Genomic DNA, 21,665 nt, shown 5'->3' with positions numbered 1-21,665 from the left:
CTCTAAGCTACTTCAAGTTTCAGTTTTTCTTTATTTTTTTTCCTTCTTTATTTTTCTGGTTTTTTTTTTTTTTCCTTTTTTTTTTTTCCCTTTTCTTTTTGTCTGTGCTGAGGTCAATGAAAATGAACTGCTTTGATAACTACCCATAGGAATGAATCACTGATTAATATTCACTGATTAATATCACTATTAATATTAACCAATTTTTTAATATTAACCAATTTTCCCCTCCCCCTTACACAAAGGAAAACTAAGATCTTGATCAATTTCTTTTTTTTAATCCCCAAATCTTTACCATTCACTTTAATGCCAAGATCTTGAGCACTTCTTCTTAAATCCCAAAATCTTTACCAATCACTTTTTTAATCCCAAAATATTGATCAGTCACTTCTTTTAATCCCCAAATCCTGACCACTTCTTAGAATCCCAAGATCCTGGCCAATCTTTTTGAATCCCCAGATCTTGATCAATCACTTTTTAATCCCAAAATCTTGCCAACCACTTTTTAAAATAAAGATCTTGATCACTCCTTTAATCCCAAGATCCTGACCAATCACTTTTAAAATCCCAAATTCCTGATCAATAACTTCATCTCAAAGTATTGGCCAATCACTTTTTAAATCCCAAGCTCTTTCCCAATTGGTTTAGTCCCCACACTGTTCCCAATTGGTTTAGTCCCCACACTGTTCCCAATTGGTTTAGTCCCCACACTGTTCCCAATTGGTTTAGTCCCCACACTGTTCCCAATTGGTTTAGTCCCCACACTGTTCCCAATTGGTTTAGTCCCCACACTGTTCCCAATTGGTTTAGTCCCCACACTGTTCCCAATTGGTTTAGTCCCCACACTGTTCCCAATTGGTTTAGTCCCCACACTGTTCCCAATTGGTTTAGTCCCCACACTGTTCCCAATTTCTTTTATTCCCAATATTGTTCCCAATTTCTTTTAGTCCCAAGCTCTTTATCCATTTCTTTTATTCCAAATTACTTCCTTACAACCTACAAGAAAAAAAGAAAAAGATCAATGACCACCACCTAAAAAAATCCCCCAAACCCCTCCTTTGAATCCAAGGTCTGGTTTCATTTTGCTATTAAGGTGCAAACCTAAGTGTCAGCCTCAGCCTGTTTAGAAGCTTTGTACAAATAGGGGATGAGAGGGCAAAAGGAAAAGAAAAAAAAAAAAAAAGAATAAAATTCAAGTAACCCCACCAGGGGGAAAAGAAAAATCAAAATCAGATGTTTCAAATACCCAAGCTGAAAACTTGGTGTCCTCTTCTTTTCAGGATTGCAACTGAAGACTGAGTGCAGCCTCAGGATGTTTCTTTCTGCTACCAAGAGTGCCAAGTCAGCCTTGCTTTGTGCCCAATAAAACACATTAATGGTGATACTGTACTGGTGAGCTTTTATTGGTTGAAATGCCATCATCCACAATACAACTGCTGAGTGGTTTGAAACTGCTTTAACCTCACATATATATATCTCCATCACTGCTTATACTGGAGCTTTTCTCCAAGTTATTTAAGCTATTACAGGGTAAAAAATAAAAGATATATATAAATCAAACCCAAAACCCTAAGAACTGTCCATTTCTAGAAGCATGTTCAAATGACTTAGGCTGGGCTCCTAACAAACCTAGAACTTTGGTGCAGTAGGTGAGCTGCAGTTATTAAATCTCTGCCAAAAAAAAAAACAAAACCAAAAAAAACCACAACCAAAAAACACTAAACCAAATTCCATGGTTGGAAACCACTGCTAGGAAAACAAAAAAGCTCTCCTGTTAATCAAGAGTGAACAGCAAACAACAGAATGGTTTAATCTGTTCTTTGTACATTTCCACTCTGCTTTTTTTTTTTTGTTTGTTTTTTAATACCTGTGTTATTGTTACAAGTTATTTTTTTTTCAAGTATTCAGAGAAAACAAAACAAAACAAACTGTTGCTCAGGTAAACAATAAGGAAAGGCAATGGCTTGTTTAAAAGCACACTTGCAGTTAGGATCACTGAAACCTGCTGGTTTTCCCCTCCCTCCTTCCTTCCCCTCCTTCTTACCACCAACGTGTCTCTAAATATTAAAACTTGTTTATTGGGGAAATAAAAAACAAGCAACCAACCAACAAGGATGAAAAGAAACCCCAACAAGGATGAAAAGAAACCCCAACAAGGATGAAAAGAAACCCCAACAAGGATGAAAAGAAACCCCAACAAGGATGAAAAGAAACCCCAACAAGGATGAAAAGAAACCCCAACAACAACAACTAAAAGCAATTTGTGACAGTGCAAGGAAAAAAAAAATAAACAACCAACCAACCAACTTTAACAAATATTGCTTTAAAATATTGTTCGGAAAGACAAATATTAGGAACTAGGAAAAAACAATAATGTAAAGTGATCTTATTTGCATTAGATTTCCATGTGCAGAGGTCTACTGGATGTCTCCATGTGGCAGGCAAAGCTTGAGCTGAGGGAGCCAGCTCGTTCTGAAGGATAAATTATCCCTTTTCAAAAGGCAGAAAGGAGCCAGTTTGTAAACAAGCAAAAGTTTGGGAAGTCAGTAGAAGGACCAAAAAAAAAAAAAAAAAAAAAAAAAAAAAAAAAAAAAAAAAAAAAAAAAACCAAAAACCACAAACAAACCCAAACCCAAAAAGTATGCTGCCATTTTTCCATGCTACAGTTGTCATGAAGTGAGTTTAGGAGACCCCCCCATGACTGCGAGCAACAAAGCAGCTGGGCACTTGAGATCCCAATGCCAAGGCACCCCTTGGGTGTCAGATTGGAGCAGGTTACAAACACCATCAGCCCAGCTGCTGCCTTTGCCCAGAAAAGGGATACCACATCCAGACAAGAGAGGTGCCTTCAGTATCTTGGCATGACACTGTCACATGTAAACACAAAGAGAGTCTCAAATGGGGACCAACTACATCGGAGGAGAAGACTTTAGCAAAGAGAACTAAGCACTGATGCGAGGTAATAGACAGAAGTAACCATTTCTTTAAGGCTCAATTTATTCTCCATTAAAACTCTTCTTCTTTTCTTTTTTTTTCTTTAAAAGGCATTGAGTAAGGTAATACTGAGTTTTAAGTATTTAATAAATACAAGTTCAAAAAAATTGATTGAAGAAATCAATTAAAATATTAAAAAAAAAAAGAGAGAAAGGAAAAGAAATAAAACAAAAGAACAACAAGGAAAAAAAAGAAAGGAACTTTTGCATATTAGCCATTAGATGAACTTAGAAAGCTAGAAAAGGACTGATAGAGAAAGAAGAGGTTTTTAAACTTATGGTAAACATGCTAAGCATTCTGGTTAAGGTGTGTGGATCCTGCAGGCCACCAACCTTATTCTGCACTTAAGATGGATGGCAAATGTGCTGTAATAGAGACAGGTTTACCAAGGCTCAGCTCTGCAACCTGGGCTGAAAGTTCTCCAAAGCAGCATCTGTGCAAGTTTCCTCTGAGTTTTATATCTGCAATTGAAACAAAAGGAGTGATGAGAGACAGACTCAACACACAGGCAGAGGCAGCTCTGCTGCTCCCACAGAGGGGAGCAGCAACTCTGCAATACTGAGCTCCAAAGCACTGGAGTTCACCTCTAATTCTGCTCATCACAGAATGGAAGGAGCCTCTGGAGATCAAGTCCAAGCCCCTGCCAGAGCAGATTCACCCAGGGCAGGGCACACAACCCCACCTGGATGTGTTTGGAAAGTCTCCAGAGCAGGAGACTCCACAACCTCTCTGGGCAGCCTGCTCCAGGCTCCAGCACCCTCACAGGGACAAAGTCTTCCCTCCTGTTCCCCTGGCACCTCCTCTGCTCCAGCTTGCCCCCAGTGCCCCTTGTGCTGTCCTTGGCCATCCCTGAGCAGAGCCTGGCTCCAGCCCTGCACATCTTTATCCCCAGCCATGAGGGCAGCCCTCAGGCTCCTCTGCTCCAAGCCCCAGCTGCCTCAGCCTGGCCTCACAGGAGATGTTCCACTGCCTGCAGCAGCTCTGTGCTGGACTCTCTCAAGCAGTTCCCTGAGGTCCTTCTTGACCTGAGGGTCCCAGAACTGGACACAATATTCCAGCTGTGGCCTCAGCAGGGCAGAGCAGAGGGGCAGGAGAACCTCTCTGACCTACTGACCATAGCCCTTCTGATCCACCCCAGGCTGCCCTTGGCCTTCTTGCCCACAAGGGCACATTGCTGGCTCCTGGGCAGCCTTGCTAATACAAGAGGCCAGCAGGTAACATACTCACAGACTCCCAGACTGCCAGGCTGGAAGGGACCCCAAGGATCCTCTGCTCCAACCTTTCTGGGTGGCAGTGCAGTTGCCATGAGCTGGCTCAGCACCCTGGCAAGCTGAGTCTCAAACTGCCCAGTGCAGGGCACTCCACTGCTGCCCCTGGGAGATGATTCCAGGCTCTGACTGTGCTCATGGCAAACATTTTCTCCTGCACTCCAAAGGGAATGTCCCCAGCTGTAACTTGTCCCCATCCCCCTTGTCTGTTCCATGGCACTCCTTGTACAAAGGGAGTCTCCATCCTGCTGGCAGCCACCCTCTGTGTCCTGCTCCATGGGGATAAGGACTCCCCCAAGCCTGCTATGAACTTTGTAGCAGCTGTCCCTGTGGGACACTAAACTGTTTCTAGATAGAACAACACCAGGAGATTTCAATTCTCTACAGTCACACTACAGGGCTGGCATCAGTGGTGAGGAGGCAGCACAGCACCCAGCAGCCTAAAGCAATTGTGCACAAGCCCTGGCAACAGGCAGAGCAGCCAAGTGATGCAGGCCTGACAACTGAGTTCTCAGCATTCAGAGTCACAGAATGGGTTGGGTTGGAAGGGACCTCAAAGCTCATCCAGTTCCAACCCCCTGCCATGGGCAGGGACACCTCCCCCCAGCCCAGCTTGCTCAAGGCCTCATCCAGCCTGGCCTTCAGCACCTCCAGGGAGGAGGCAGCCACAGCCTCCCTGGGCAACCTGTGCCAGTCTCTCCCCACCCTCACTCTCAACAATTTCTTCCTCATCTCCAGTCTCAATCTCCCCTCTCCCAGCTCAAAGCCATTGTCCCTCATCCTGGCACTCCCAGCCCTTGTCCAAAGTCCCTCCCCAGCTCTCCTGGAGCCCCTTCAGGTCCTGGAAGGCTGCTCTGAGGTCTCCCTGCAGCCTTCTCTTCTCCAGGCTGTGAACAGCCCCAACTCTCCCAGCCTGTCCCCACAGGGGAGCTTCTCCAGCCTCTGATCATCTTGGTGGCCTCTTCTGGAGCCTCTGCAGCAGCTCCAGGTCCTTCTTGTGCTGGGGGCCCCAGAGCTGGAGGCAGTGCTGCAGGTGGGGTGTGAGCAGAGCAGAGCAGAGGGGCAGAATCCCCTCCCTGTGCTGCTGCTCTCCCTGCTCTGGATGCAGCTCAGCACACAGCTGCCTGCTGGGCTGCCAGGGACCAGTGCTGGCTCCTGGGCAGTTTCTCACCACCTGACACCCCCAAGGCCTTCTCTTCCAGACTGTTCTCAAACCGCTCCTCACCCAGCCTGGATCTGCACCCTGTCTGGCTTCACTCTCCTATGGCCTTTCTACAGCACTCCCTAGCTGATTCTGCAAGCTGGCAGGAGAGAAGAGGATGTCTGACAATCTAGTAGGATAAAAGTGTGGTGCACAGCCACACTGACCAGAGGACTATCAGGCTTTACCCCTAGAGAAGAGGACCACTCCTGCAGCACTTGCTAAAATCAATGACTCGGGAATGGACAGAAATCACTCATCAACATCAATCTCTCACCCCAATATTCAGGTGTTCCAAATCTGATTTCAAACTTCAGCACATTGAGATTGGGTGTGAGGAACAAGTTCTGCACCAGGAGGCTGCTGGAACACTGCAACAGGTTGCCCAGGGAGGTGGCTGAGGCTCCATCCCTGGAGCTATTCAAGGTGAGGCTGGACAGGGCTCAGGGCAACCTGATCTAGTGGAGGACGTCCCTGCTGAGTGCAGGGGGTTGGACTGGGTGAGCTTTGGAGCTCCCTTCCAGCCCAAGCCATTCCATGATTCCAAGGTTAATACTTCTACAGAAAGCTTTTAGCACACCAGCACTGTAAGAGGTGCAGAGTTTACTGATTTAACACTGTCAGACTGATAATTCAAGACAAATACTACAGCAAGGAAGAGCTGCTGGCAGTCTCACCTCTGAATGCCATGAGGGGACAGAAGAGCACTGCAGAAGCAGGAAAGGAGAGAGGGTAAGCAGCATGCAGGAACAATGCACATCTTTAAGAGGAGCTATAAGGTTATCCCAATGATAGAGTTGTGCTCCATCCTTCATTCCACCCAAGGGGGCTGACTGAGCAGGAACTGAAGCAAGTGCTGCTCTAACATGCCATGGAAGCACCTGCACAACATCATGCTTCACAGAGAAGAGCAGCTGAGGGAGCTGGGGGTGTTCAGTCTGGTGAAGAGGAGGCTGAGGGAGACCTCATTGCTCTCTACAGCTCCCTGAGAGGAGGCTGCAGCCAGGTGGGGGTTGGGCTCTGCTCCCTGGGATCAGGTGATAGAAGGAGAGGACATAGCCTGAAAGTGTGCCAGGGGAGGGTTAGGATGGAGATTAGGACAAATGACTTTGGTGCAAGAGTGGTCAGGGATTGGCAGAGGCTGCCCAGGGAGGTGGTGGAGTCCCCATCCCTGGAGGTGTTCCAGAACCCTGTGGCACTTGGGGCCATGGTTTGGTGGCCATGGTGGGGTTGGGTTGCTGGTTGGACTGGGTGATCTCTAAGGCCTTTTCCTGCTGAAGCAATTTTATGTTTCTAAGTACCAAAAGGAGGTGAGTGGTACCTGCGAGTTAAAGTGACACTGAAACAGCCTTAGATAAATCCAGGTGGATATAATCCACCTCCCCTTGGCTTCTCTGTCAGAGCTGTAGAGACACAAACTGTTTCTACAGACTTCATTCTGAACTGACCCAGAGCTAAGACTCTTCCTGGGCACAGGCAGGCAACAGAACTCAGTGATCACAGGAGCACAGAGCTGTAACTGAAGCCCACTGCCTCCACCTGGGTTCTCAGACAGCTAGCTCCACTTCCTCAGTTTCACTTTACCTAGGAGGGGTCACTGCTACAGCAGATCTTTGAGAGGCAGCAATTGTTCCCTGGATCACAGACAAGCAGAAGAATTACAGAGCTGATTACAGCTATCAGCAGACACCATCAGCAGCTCTCCTACACTGGAGCACATCAGACAGAAATTAGCAGGTAGCAAAGGCTTATCATGAAGTTAATGAGATCCTACACCTCCTCAAAGAGCAAGGGCAGAGTGGGAGCCAGGAAGAAGAAAATATCCCAGAAGTGTGAGGCTGAAATGAAAGGCAGGGAGCATGAAGGCTGTGAAGATCCAGATGAGTAATGGAAGTTCCAGACATTAAGATCTGGACTGAAGAGGAAGCTGCTTGGGAAGGAAAGCCTTGCTTGGCACAGCTGGCAAGGGCACACTGGGCAGGAGCAGCATCTCCTAGAGGTAAGGAAGTATTCTGCTGTGACATTCATGAGCTAGGCAGGATGGAGGGCAGGAAATCTCTCCTTCAGAAACCCTCAGAAGCTTGGGGTCTTCTCAAGAGATCACAAAGACACCCAACAGATGTTACTTCTGAAACAGGATGATGCCTTGCTTAGGAAACTCATTCAATCTGGGTGTAAGTTAGGATTCAAAGGAACCCTGCCCCTGGCTCAGTGTTACCCTAACCTTAAATGTCAAGTTTCATCTTCAAGGTGAAATTGAACCACAGGGCAGAGGTTCCTTTGAATCCTACCTAGCCAGGGCACCAGGAAGCCTCCCTCAGAAGTAACCAGTTCTGGAAGGACACAGTTCATGCATCAAGGAACTGATTTGGCCAGGGTTGAAGACAGCAGCCTGCACAAGATGAACCATCTGCAACCCTGGCCATAGTATTTTAAGTTCAGATACTCTTACTTGTGAAGCTGCCTTAGAACTAGCTGAAGCTTTGCCTTACTGCAAGTGTCTCAAGATCACAGAATCACAGAATGGTTTGGGCTGGAAGATACCTCCAAAGCTCACCCAGTCCAACCCCCTGCACTCAGCAGGGACATCCTCCCCTGGATCAGATGCCTAGAGCCCTGTCCAGCCTCACCTTGAATAGCTCCAGGGATGGAGCCTCAACCACCTCCCTGGGCAACCTCTTGCAGTGTTCCAGCAGCCTCCTGCTGCAGAACTTGTTCCTCACATCCAATCTCAATCTGCTCTGCTCTCATTTCAAACCATTGCTCCTGGACCTGTCCCTGCAGGCCTTTGCAAACAGTCTCTCTGCAGCCTTCCTGCAGGATCCCTTCAGGTCCTGGCAGGCTGCTCTGAGGTCTCCCTGGAGCCTTCTCCTCTCCAGGCTGAACACCCCCAGCTCCCTCAGCCTGTCCCCACAGCAAAGCTGCTCTAGTGTGAAGCCATTGCCCCTGGTCCTATCATGGCAGGCCCTTGTAAAAGGTCTCTCCCATCCTTCTTGTAGCCCCTTCAGGTCCTGGCAGGCTGCTCTAAGGTCTCCCTGGAGCCTTTTCTCCTCCAGGCTGAACACCCCCAGTTCCCTCAGGCTGTCCCCATAGCAGAGCTGCTCCAACCCCCTGAGCATTTTCAATGCCCTCCTCTGGACCCTCTCCATCAGGTCCATGTCCATCTTGTGTTGAGGGCTCCAGAGCTGGATGCAGCCAAGACACTAATGAAGCCTGTAAGCAGTCAGTTTAAAAAGCAGTGATTCCTTTGATCTACTCCTGTAAGGTCCTGCAGGTATCAGGGATTAGTGTACAAGGAAAGATTTGTATCTCTCTGCTCCAACCCAAGCCATCTGCTCCTCTTTCAGCTCACCTCTCACAGGGTGAGTGCAGCCTTTCTGTGGTTCACAGCACTGGAGACAAACCCATCCTTGTATTATCTTTAGGATCACAGTGCTAGGGTCAGGAGCACCTACAATTTTACATTCACAAAGCAGCTGATAACAATCTCAAAGCCAAGCTTTAAGACTTCACTCTCTGACCTTGCCCTCAAGGTTAAAGCCCCAAGCTCCCAGTAATAACCTCTTTGTCACCCAGACACAAACAGCTCCTTTGGCTCCAGCAAGAGTTACTAAGGTGGCAGGCAGAGCCCAAGCTCTGTCAGCTGTCAAGAGGGGCAGTCCCTGTCCCTGAATTTTCAGAGGTGACAATGAGTGGCTTGCCAAGGCAGGTCCAGTGGAGAAGGGAAGGTCTGATGGACCAGCTGGCTGCATGCAGGGCACACCAGTGAGGTAGAAGAGCTGTTTGCAGCAACAAGGATTCAAGCTGGTGGTGAAACCAGACCTGCAAGGCCTACGTGGAGAAACAAGAGCAGGGGGAACTCAAAAACCACCTTGCAGAGGAATGAGAGGATGCAGGGGAAGCAGAGATTCAGTTGCACAACCAGGTGACAACAGTACTGCAAAAGCCCATCACGTGTGTGAAGGGCCAAGCAGCTACCCTTGCAGGGAAAAACAAACCTCAAAGCAATACCCTGGAGAAGGGAAGCTTTAGAGAAGCCCCTCTGAACACCACACTCTTGCCACACCCCTTGGATGAGTCACAGGGAAAGAAGAGAGTCCTGCACTGGGAAGCCATTTTGCAGTGTGTTCTCTGCTCTGGACTTGGGAAATGAAGATCACTTTGCACACACCCTGGACGAGTGTGTGTGGGATCCATGCCACTCCTCATGGCTCAGGGTGGTTCTCCTACACTTCACTCCACTGATAAGGCAGAAATGTACTCCAAGTACATTCAAGTTTCTGCACCACAGAATTGTTTTTCTTTCTTTTTTCTTTTTTGTTGTTTTTAAACAAGCCTAGACCTCTCAGCAAAACTCTGGGAAATTGGGTCCCAGTGAACACCAAGGTAGTGCCAGTTACTTGGAAAGGATCCAGATACCAACTACAACCAACAGTGAAACCATTGCAGTGTCACAAAGCACTTATAAGGGCAATATAATGGCAAATACAGCCCTGACAGGCAGAAGAGCTGCAGGTGAGATCATCACAGGATCATAGAATCCCAGGATGTTAGGTGTTGGAAGGAAGCCCTGGAGATCCTCAATTCCAGCCCCTGTGCCAGAGCAGGAGCAGAGAATCCAGCACAGGTCACACAGGAACACATCCACACAGGGCTGGAAAGGCTCCAGAGAAGGAGACTCCACAACCTCTCTGGGCAGCCTGCTCCAGGGCTCTGGGACCCTCCCAGTGCAGAAGTTCCTCCTCATGTTGAGGTGGAACCTCCTGTGCTGCAGTTTCCATCCATTGCCCCTTGGCCTATCCCAGGGCACAACTGAGCAGAGCCTGTCCCTGTCCCCTCCCTCCTGACCCCCAGCCCTCAGCTATTGATAGACATTGATCAGATCCCTCTCAGCCTTCTCCTCTCCAGACTAAACACCCCCAGGGCTCTCAGCCTCTCCTCCCCAGGCAGTGCTCCAGGCCCTTCAGCATCCTTGGAGCCCTCCCTTGGACTCTCTCCAGCAGATCCCTGTCCCTCCTGAATTGGGGAGCCCAGAACTGGATGCAATATTGCAGGTGAGGTCTCAGCAGGGCAGAGCAGAGGGGGAGGAGAACCTCCCTGGCTCTGCTGGACACTCTCCTCTGAATGCCCCCCAGGACCCCCTTGGCCTTCTTGGCCCCCAGGGCACATTGCTGTGCCATGCAGAACTTGCTGCCCACCAGCACTCCCAGCTCCTTCTCCTCAGGGCTGCACTCCAGCAGATCCTCTCCAGCAGATCATCTCATCTGTCTCACTGTAAAGCTGCTGCAGGTAAATGCAGTGTTCCCTGACCACCTCTACCTAAGGAACACAGGAAGTCCACTTGACTCACCCAAATGCCCAAGCTTCCACCTCCCTCAGAGTACCTCCAGGTGAGGCTACTTAATTTCAGGCTCCCTGTCAGCCTTTCTCTCATCATGCTGATGCCCCTCAGTTTGTTATGAGTGTTCCACCCACCTGCTCTGTATGGCCATGATTGAGGTTTTCCTTAGTTTCTCTCACTGGACGATGCAAGTTGTACAACACTGATCTTGTTTCTCAGGCAGGGAGGCATAGTTCATTTGTCTGACAATCTCAGCAAACAGTTCATCCACCATCGTTTTGCTCTTGGCTGATGTCTCCATGAAGGGGCAGCCCCACTCCTGAGCCAGGGCTCTGCCTTCTGCAGATAAGACCTCCCTCTCCGACTCCAGATCCACTTTATTGCCCACTAGGATCAGAGGAACCTTCTCGTATCTCTTCACCCGGACAATCTGGTCCCTCATGGGCTTGATGTCCTGATCAAACAATCCAGCTGGTTAGTGCATGGAAACCACCACATGGAATTGCTAAGAAGCACCACAGAAACACATTGTAGTGGCTCTCCCACGCAACTCAACACTCCAAAGACATCAGAAGGCTTCTTGAAGTCACATTCAGGCAGATCTAGAACTCCAGAGGAAGTTTGCCACCCATCTGCAATCACACTGAAGCACACACATAGTACAGGATGCATGCCTCTATACAAACAGAAAGCAACTACTGTCCTTTATGAGGGAACTTTTTGGTTCAGCTAGAGGCGGAGGAGACAGCAGAGCTGCTTGGGAAGTTGGTTTCAGCTGCCTGAAAACATTGTCTCCAGTCAACCAAGCTGCTACATTAGCAGCAGCACACCACGACCCCATCATTTAGGGAGCTTGTGTTCAGTTTACAGCCAGCAATTTAAATGAAGCCTTCTCAGCCCTGGAATGCTTAGAATAATTCATGGGGACCACGCTTAATCACCTGTAAGTAACCAAATTAGGAGCTGTAGAGAGATTTTGTTACCTAGAGATGCACTTACTCAAGGCTGAGCTAACAAGCGGTTACACTTGAAGTCTGAGTCAGCCTCTGCCCCCTCCCGAGTGCTTTCAGCTACTATCAGTAGTAGTAAGCCCTACAAATCCTCGCAGAGTTCGGAGACAAAACAAACTGAGTGTTTGAAGTCACTGCTGTGCAAAAGAGCTGCAGAGAGTGGTTTACCCCTACAGGCTTCAGAGCAAATATGCCACAGGCAGACAAAGAGAATTTACTACCAAGAGGCTGGAGGACTAACTCCCAAAACAAGCCAGAAGCAAGGGGAGAAGCATCCCAATGGCACTGCTGTTGTTTTCCAAAGACAGTGTGTGTCTTCTGCTCGTCCTGCAGTTATTTCAAGGCCTCTGCTAAGCTAAGGTTTAGGCCTCAGCAGAAGTAAGCACACTGCTCCAGTGGGGGTGTGCAAGGTTTTGCCAAGCAGCTGGAATACACCCAGCTCAGCAACTGAAGCCAAGGCATTAGTTGCAAATCCCTGAGCTGCATGCAGTGCTGCTAAATCCACTCCTTCCCCACAAATAAAGCAGAGGCATCTCAGATGAGTTACTGACTGAGATACTGACACTACTTTTTTTTTTTTTTTCAGGAGAGTTTCAATAGTGGAAATGAAATCCAGACCCATGAATTATCACATATGGCTTGCTTCTCCTCTCTAGTACACCACCTACGCCCTGAAAGCAGGGAGCTTATGCTGGACAGGAATATGTTTTGGGGGAGAAGGGGTGGAAAATAGTTCCTCACTTAACAAGGCACAACTGCAGAACAATAAGACTCTCTTTCAGAGCAACCCCAGAACCAAGCTTTTTAAGAAAGAGGAAAGGGGAGGGAAGGGGAAGTCTCGATTCTAATATCCAGTAATTTCTTCATAGAAAGGGATTGCCAAAAGATTTCTGTCGGGGAAGTGGGAGTGGGTCATTGTTCTCCACCACTGCGTGGGACTTAACAATGGTGGCACCCTGATAAGTACCTGCAAAGCAAGCAGTTTTCCGTCAGGAAGCAAGGCTGGTAAATCCATTTTCCAGCAGGGTATTTCAACTTTTGCCCTTTCAGAGATAAAGGGCTTATACACACACGCAGAGCTAACCCTAAAACTTCCTCCTCAGCCCAGGGCCTTCCCCAGGCCAGGAACGGCTTCCTCTGAAGAGGGGATGCCGGGGCCAGCCACCTCCCCGCCCCACCGAGCTGCCGCCCCCGCCCAGGGCCGGGGCGAGGTTACCTGGAAGGATTGCTGGTTGACCAGGCTGTAGACGAGGATGAAGCCCTGGCCGTTTTTGATGTAGAGATCGCGCATGGAGGCGAACTGCTCGGTACCCGCCGTGTCGAGGATCTCCAGCACCGAAGGGGACGAGTCCACCTCGATCTCCTTGCGGTAGAAGTCCTCGATGGTGGGGTCGTACTTCTCGATGAAGGTCCCGGTGACGAACTGCACCGTCAGGGCGGACTTCCCCACCCCCCCGCTACCCAGCACCACCACTTTGTACTCCCGCATCGGGCCCCGTAGCCACTCGCTGCTCCCCCGCCGGGCCCGCCGCCACCGCGGCCCGGGCCTAGGGCAGGCGGCAGCGCGGCCCGTGCATAGCCCCGGCCCGTCTGAGGAGAAGGGCGAGGCCCTACTGCTCCCGCGCCGTCCTGAAGGGAGAGAAACAGCTGTTAAGGCCCGGCTCGGCTCGGCCCCGCCGCGCTGCTCACCGCACCGCTTCTTACCGTCGCCTCTCACTTCATCCCGCCGCGCCTCGGCCGCGGGAACCGCCCGGCAGCGGCCGCCCCCGCCCGGAAGGGTTATGCTGCGGCACCCGGAGGCGCGCCCCTCCCCGCCGTTCTCCCCGGGCACTTCCGGGGCGGGGCTCCGGCAGCGCGGGCTGAGCACGCCCGCGACGTGTCGCGTCACTGCCGACGTGCTGCGTCACCGCCCGCTCACGCAGTGCCCGGGCGCTTAGTGCGGCGCCAAAGCAGCGTGGGGGGGACTGCTTTAGGTGTGGCACCGGGGAAGCTCCGCCGCCGGCTGTCATAGGGTGACAGCCAGGTTTGAGTCTGGCGCCAGAGAACCGTTTCGGCTGGAAAAGGCCTTTAAGATCATCAAGTTCATGGGGCAGACGTAGACTGTGGCTCTGCAAATGGGCATGATGCTGACGAGAATTGAGATAACACAGGGAGGACCAGGAGGTAGCCTTGCAAGTAGCAGTTTATGGGGAAGCTGGGCTAGGACGGCTGGGGTTGTCTCAGCAGTTTGACCTCATCCTTGTGGCCTGTGACTACCAAAGAGTCGCTGCATCTCATCTCTGAAACTTCCCCATTTCTCTTTCCTTAAGCTAACAAGTGACGTTGGAAGAAAGCAGAAACCGCTGGACACCGCTACAACTTTGGAACTTTTAGGATAGTGTTCAAGCCAAACAGGCCAATAAATACCGACTTGTGTGCCCAGAGAGGGGTAAAAGCCTCACTTCAGTGAATGTGTGATGTATGATACAGAGGGGTGCACGTGTAGGGGGGACATGGAGTAGGTGGCCTGGGTAGTCTGTACGTTCTGAGTACCAACGAGGAAAGGACGAGAGTCGCTTGGGACCGGGGGCTGAGAATAAAAGGAGGCGATGTGAGAACCACAGGGATCTGCCCATGGACTCTGCCTTGCCTCGAATCGAGCTCTGCAGGACTGCTGTGCCCTATGAGGAGAGGCTGAGGGAGCTGGGGGTGTTCAGCCTGGAGAAGAGGAGGCTCAGGGCAGACCTCATTGCTTTCTACAACTCCCTGAAGGGAGGTTGTAGCCGGGGGGGGTTGGTCTCTTCTCCCAGGCACCCAGTGACAGAGGGAGAGAACACAGCCTCAAGCTGCTCCAGGGGAGGTTTGGACTGAATGTAACAAATAAATTCTTCCCAGAAAGAGAGATTTGCCCAGGGAGGTGGTGGAGTCACCGACCCTGGAAGTGTTTAAAATAAGACTGGCTGAGGCACTTGGTGCCATGGTTTAGCTGATCAGATGGTGTTGAGTGATCGGTCGGACTCGGTGAGCTCGAAGGTCTTTCCCAGCCTGGTTAGTTCTGTGGTGCTGTGATTCTCCTCTGTCTGCTGTGTGAGCACCGCCCTCTAGTGGCGGAACCTTCCTCACAGCCCAACCCTTCCCTGACTGCCATGCCTGGGGCTAAGCCATGGCCCTCAGCACACATCTCAGCCTCTCTGAAACACCTCCACGCCTGGGGATTCAGCCACCTCCCTGGGCAGCCTGTGCCAGGCTTTGAGAATCCTTTCGGTGAAGAAGTTTCTTCTAATATCCAACCTAAACCTCCCCTGGGGCAACTTGAGGCCGTTTCCTCTTGTCCTACTACTTGTTGCTTAGGGAGAAGAGACCAACCCCACCTCACTGCATCACCAGGCTAAACAACCCCCTATCCCCTCAGCTGCTTCTCCTCCCCGCTTGGTCTCAGAGCAGGCATCCACCTGAGCATGGAATCATAGAATTGTCAGGGTTGGAAGGGACCTCAAGAATCAGCCAGTTCCAACCCCCCTGCCATGGGCAGGGACACCTCACATTAGAGCAGGTTGCTCACAGCCACATCCAGCCTGGCTGCAAAAACCTCCAGGCATGAGGCTTCCACCACCTCCCTGGGCAACCTCTGCCAGTGTCTCACTACTCTCATGGGGAAGAACTTCTTCATAACATCCAATCTGAATCTCTCCACTTCTAGTTTTGCTCCATTCCTCCCAGTCCTCCCTGACACCCTCAAAAGTCCCTCCCCAGCTTTCTTGTAGCCCCCTTCAGATCCTGGAAGGCCACAAGAAGGTCTCCCTGGAGCCTTCTCTTCTCCAGCCTGCACAAACCCAACTATCTCAGGCTGTCTCCAGAGCAGAGCAGCTCCAGCCCTCTGCTCATGCTGTGGCTAGTCAGGCTCAGCTAGCTGCTGCTCACCTGCTGTGGGACTGAGCTGCTTCTGGGCTCAGGTGACACTGGAGCCTAATTGGAGCCTCCCAGCATATAAATCACAGAATCACAGAACATTAGAGGTTGGAAGGGACCTCCAGAGATCATCCAGTCCAACCCCCCTGCCAAAGCAGGATCACCCAGGGTAGTCCACACAGGAATGCATCCAAGCAGGTTTTGAATGTGTCCAGAGAAGGAAACTCCACAACCTCTCTGCTGCAGGCAGCCTGCTCCAGGGGTCTCGGTGGAAATCAAAAACAGGCAAAATATTTAATTTCCTTGGTTGCAAGCCTGGGTGAGGTCTACTAATCTAAAATTTTGATTGATACAGTGACTAGGAAAGTAAATTAAATTCACCAATACCATCACAGAGCAGAATAAGTAAGAAATCATCCCAAATAATAGATCATTTTGGCTCATGGCAGAGGTTCCAGAAAAAGAAAAAAAAAAAGGGAATTCCCTTGGGGAGTGGACTGGGCAGCCCCTGCTCAGCACTTGCAAACTGGAGAGCTACCATCTGAGCTCCCTGCCGGGCAGAGCCTGCTGGCTGGGGCACTCTGCAGGCAGGGCTGGTGGGGAGGCTCTGCCAGGGTAGGGAGACAGCCTGGGGCACAGTGTGGCAGGGAGGGTGGGGAGGGAACATGCATGGTTGTACATACCTGAGAGTCTGCTCTGGATAAAGAGGTCTCATAAAAGATGTTGCCTCTGCTTACAGACTTTGCCCTGCAGACCTTCCTGGCTGCAGCAAGGCAGCAGAGCCCACAGAATGGTAAGAGCTGGCAGGGACCTCTGCAGATCATCCAGTCCATCTCCCCTGCTTAAAGCAGGATCATCCAGAGTGAACCACACAGGAACACATCCAGGTTGAATGCCTCCAGAGAAGGAGACTCCACAATCTCTCTGGGCAGCCTGGTCCAGTGCTCTGCCACCCTCAAAGTGAAGTTTTTTCCTCCTGGGTTCCAGTTTGTGTCCATTGCCATTGTCACTGGGCACTGCTGAGAAGAGCCTGGCTTCATCTTCCTGACCCCCACCCTGTAGCTATTGATCAGCATTGATCACATCCCCTCTCAGGCTGTTCTTCTCCAGGCTAAACATCCCCAGGTCTCTCAGCCTTTGCTTGTAAGAGAGATGCTCCAGGCCCCTCTTTGGGGCCCTCCATTGGACTCTCTCCAGCAGCTCCCTGTCCCTCTTGAACGGGGAAGCCCAGAACTGGACACAATACTCCAGGTATGGCCTCACCAAGGCAGAGTAGAGAGGGATGAGAACCTCCCTTGACCTGCTGTCCACACTCTTCTTCATGCCCCGCCCCGAACAGCGTTGTCCTTTCTGGCCACGAGGTGACATTGCTGGCTCCCGGTGGCTGCTTGTGGCAGTGTGCAGGCTCGCTCCAGCCTGCTTGGCTGTGCTCCTGCACAGCCTCTGCCTGCAGTTTGCTTTCCTTCGGGGCTCTCAGCACTGGGAAAAGCCTCCGAGGAGCGACGCTGACTCCTCCAGCCGATGAAGCAATGCGCGGCGGCCCCGTGCGGCTCGCTCGGTCCTGCCGCCCGACAGCAGAGGTCAGCAGGGGACCGAGCGCGGAGCAGGAGCCGCCGGGACGAGCTCGGGTGTCGCGGTGGTCATGGCATCAAAGAATGGTCCGGGACGGAAGGAACCTCCAAACGTCATCCAGTCCGACCCCTCTGCACTCAGCAGGGACATCCTCCACTGGATCAGGTTGCCCAGAGCCCTGTCCAGCCTCACCTTGAAGATTGCCAGGGATGGAGCCTCAACCACCTCCCTGGGCAACCTGTTGCAGTGTTCCAGCAGCCTCCTGGTGCAGAACTTGTTCCTCACATCCAATCTCAATCTGCTCTACTCTCATTTCAAACAATTGCTCCTGGTCCTGTCCCTGCAGGCCTTTGCAAACAGTCCCTCTGCAGCCTTCTTGTAGCCCCTTCAGGCAGGCTGCTCTGAGGTCTACCTGGAGCCTTCTCCTCTCCATTCTGAACACCCCCAGCTCCCTCAGCCTGTCCTCAGAGCAGAGCTGCTCCAACCCCCTGAGCATTTTGTGGCCTCCTCTGGACCCTCTCCATCAGGTCCAGGTCCTTCCTGTATTGAGGGCTCCAGACCTGCACACAGCACTCCAGGGGAGGTCTCAGCAGAGCAGAGCAAAGTGGCAGAATCACCTCTCTGGCTCTCTGGCAGTGCTGCTTTGGATGCAGCCCAGGCTGTGATTTGCCTTCTGTGCTGCAGTCTCACACTGCCTGCTCCTGGCCAGCTTCTCCCCCACCAGCACCCCCAAGTCCTTTTCCTCAGGGCTGTTTCTCTCCCCTCCTCCCCCAGTCTGTATTGACAGTGAGGATTGTTCCAGCCCAGGGGCAGAACCCTGCCCTTGCTCTTGTTGAACCTCAGGAGCTTCACCTGGGCACCACCTGTGCAGCCTGTCCAGGTCCCTCTGGATGCCCTCCTGTCCCTCTGGTGTATCAACAGCACCACTCAGCTTGGGGTCATGTGCTGATGGTGCCTGGATCCCTCTGTCTATAGCCCTGATAGAAATATGGAATGGTACAGGTCCCATGGTACCCCTGAGGGACATCACTGTCACTGCTCTCCAGCTGGACTTCAAGCCACTGAGCACCACCCTCTGGATGTGACCATCCAGCCAGTTCCTTATCCACTGAGCATCCACCCAGCAAATCCACATCTCTGCAACCTGGGCAGCAGGATGCTGTGGGGACAGAGTCAAAAGCCAGAGAGATCACATCCAGAGGTCCTCCCTGATCTACTGCCATAGTCACTCTATCATAGAAGGCTACAGGGTTAGTCAGGCAGGACCTGCCCCTAGTAAGGCCATGCTGGCTGTCTTGGATGCTGGTCTGCATCAAGCATTCCCACCCAGAGGGGAGGCTGCCCTCTAACACAGCCCAATTTATTTCTGGGCACCAGGCTGCTGCTTCTTAGTGTCTGCAGGATTGCAGCAGGCACGTGTGAGATGCAGGATTGGTCCTGTTCCTGTCTGCATCTCCTGCTTGATTGACAGCCTGAGTGAAGCAGACACTGCTGTCTGTCTGGGTTCTGTCTGTCCTGTTCTCCTCCCACTCTGCTCGGGAGGCCACGTCTGGAATACTGTGTCCAGTTCAAGAGGGACAGGGACCTGCTGGAGAGGGTACAGCAAAGGGCTCCAAAAGTGCTGAGGGGACTGGAACAGCTCTGATGAGGAGAGGTTGAGAGTGCTGGGACTGGTTAGCCTGGAGAAGAGCAGCCTGAGGGGGCTCTCATCAACGCTGATCAATACTTAAAGGGTGTGTGTCAGGAGGATAGGACCACCCTGAATGCTGTGGTCCTTCCTGTGGAAGCCCTGGCCACCAGCTCAGAGCCCCAGGAGTCTTGGGGGTATCACCTTGCCTCGGGTGGGGAACCCCCAATGCTTCATCTTCTGCTTGGCTTGGCCCTGGGGAGGGCTCTGGTGCTGACCCAAACTGGGAGCATCAAGCACCTGTGCCCACAGGGAAGGTGGCACCCTGAATGTTGTGGTCCCTCTTGTGCAGGCCCTGGCCACCAGCACAGAGCCCCAGGAGTTTTGGGGGTACCACCTTGCCTGGGCTGGAAATTCCCAAAGCTTCCTCTTGTGCTTGTGCTGGTCTTGGGAAGAGCTCTGGTACCAACTCAGACTGTGAGTGTTGGGCACCTGCACTCTCAGGGAAGGTACCACCCTGAATGCTGTGGTCCCTCTTGTGGAAGCCCTGGCCACCAGCTCAGAGCCCCAGGAGATTTGGGGGTACCACCTTGTCTTCGGTGGGGAACCCCCAATGCTTCATCTTGCACTCAGCTCAGCCTTGGGAAGAGCTTTGGCACTGACCCAGCCTGGGAGTGCTGGGTACCTGTTGGGCTTAGAGAGACTTCTCCTGAGGGTGTCTAGAGACAGGCCAAGGGGGAATGGTTTGAAGCTGAGGCAGAGCAAGGTTAGACTGGAGCTGAGGAAGAAGTTCTGCAGTGTGAGGGTGGTGAGACTCTGGCACAGGCTGCCCAGGGAGGCTGTGGCTGCCTCCTGCCTGGAGGTGTTCAAGGCCAGGCTGGATGAAGTCTTGAGCAATCAATTCTAGTTGAGAGGTGTCCCTGCCCATGGCAGGGGGTTGGAGCAGATGATCACAGAATCAACCAGGTTGGAAAAGACCTCAGACATCATTCAGTCCAACCTATTACCTAATACCCAACACCTCCTGACAACTAAACCCTGGCTCCAAGTGCCACAGCCAAGCTTTTTTTGAACACCTCCAGGGATGGTGACTCCACCACCTCCCTGGGCAGCACATTCCAAAGGCCAGTTACTCCTGTGAAGAACTTTCTCCTCACCTCCAGCCCAAACCTCCCCTGGAGCAGTTTGAGACTGTGTCCTCTCCTTCTGTCACTGCTGCCTGGGAGAAGAGCCCAACCCCCACCTGGCTACAGCCTCCCCTCAGGTAGTTGTAGGCAGCAATGAGGTCTGCCCTGAGCCTCCTCTTCTCCAGGCTGAACACCCCCAGCTCCCTCAGCTCTCTTCACAGGGCTGTGCTCCAGACCCCTCCCCAGCCTTGTGCTCCAGACCCCTCCCCAGCCTTTTGCCCCAGACCCCTCCCCAGCCTTGTGCTCCAGACCCCTCCCCAGCCTTCTTGCCCTTCTCTGGACACCTTCCAGCATCTCAACATCTCTCCTGAACTGAGGAGCCCAGAGCTGGACACAGCACTCAAGGTGTGGCCTGAGCAGTGCTGAGCACAGGGCAGGATGACTTCCCTGCTCCTGCTGGCCACACTATTCCTGATCCAGGCCAGGATGCCATTGGCCTTCTTGGCCACCTGGGCACACTGCTGGCTCCTGTTCAGCTGCTGCCAACCAGCACCCCCAGGTCCCTCTCTGCCTGGCTGCTCTCCAGCCACTCTGTCCCCAGCCTGTGGCACTGCCTGGGGTTGGTGTGGCCAATGTGTAGAACCTGGCACTGGGACTCGTTGAATGCCATCCTGTTGGCAGATCTCTGAGGTCTCTTCCAACCTGAGCAATTCCATGAGTCTAAGACTCACTTCAGTACTAAAATGTCCCTCCTAAGCTGAACACTCTGACGTAGCCTGGATTTAGAATTAAAAAGGAGTTCCTGTTGAAACTAACACAATGTTGGACTTTAGAATCTTGAACCAAGGTTGAAGGCAATTTTGCCAGCTGACACTGGAGCAGCACTGCTGGATGGGTTCCTCTGTCATTTAGCCACTCACATCAGGCCATGTTCTCTTGCCAGCACCACCAGTGGGAATCATTTGTCTCCCTTGTGCTGCATCTCCTGTGAGAAGAAGCTTTACAAGCTCAAAACACCATGAATCATCTGTACCATGTTCATTGCTTTCATTCCTCACTTCAGGTTTTCTGCACAAAGCACTAAACCAGGCTCAGAAGTTTATTTTCAGAGCTGTTTTCATACCCTGGTCTTCACAGAATTGGTTTTGTGTTTTAGTGATGGAATTTGCATCAGAAATCTAAACCTCCTTCACCAATGTATGATGAAGTTCTCCCCTCCTGTTTCTGCAGCCCACACTTGGCACAGAAAAAGGCCAAAGAGATGTTGAAGACTTTCTTGATGCTTGCAAAAGATTGGGGTTCCACAGGTGTGCCAAAGGCTTTCCTAACTTAATGACCACAGGAAGTGTCAGCCAGGACTGAAGTTGGGGTTGGGAGAGCTTAATTCAGGGAGCAACAAGATTATAGCACTGACCAGGGACAGGCTGGGAGAGTTGGGGCTGTGCAGCCTGGAGAAGAGAAGGCTCCAGGGAGACCTCAGAGCAACCTTCCAGAACCTGAAGGGGCTCCAGGAGAGCTGGGGAGGGATTTTGGACAAGGGCTGGGAGTGCCAGGATGAGGGAGAATGGCTTTGAGCTGGGAGAGGGGAGAGTGAGACTGGAGATGAGGAAGAAAGCTGGGGAGGGACTTTTTAGGCT

General features: G+C 51.6%; 1 protein-coding gene across 1 annotated transcript; it reads right to left on the bottom strand.

The window, feature by feature from the left end:
* Nucleotides 1–3,209: 3,209 nt before the first annotated feature.
* On the bottom strand, nt 3,210–13,303 carry RAP2C (RAP2C, member of RAS oncogene family). Its single transcript, XM_054388889.1, has 3 exons — nt 13,031–13,303; nt 10,939–11,258; nt 3,210–3,455 (listed from the first exon to the last, which is right to left on the bottom strand). Exons 1-2 carry the CDS (start codon nt 13,301–13,303, stop codon nt 10,980–10,982), a joined length of 552 nt encoding a protein of 183 aa, XP_054244864.1. The 3' UTR covers nt 3,210–3,455; nt 10,939–10,979.
* Nucleotides 13,304–21,665: the final 8,362 nt, after the last annotated feature.

This window comes from Indicator indicator, chromosome 17 (assembly GCF_027791375.1).
Source record: "Indicator indicator isolate 239-I01 chromosome 17, UM_Iind_1.1, whole genome shotgun sequence".
NCBI classification, from domain to species: domain Eukaryota; kingdom Metazoa; phylum Chordata; class Aves; order Piciformes; family Indicatoridae; genus Indicator; species Indicator indicator.
This window is presented reverse-complemented; position numbering and strand designations above follow the sequence as displayed.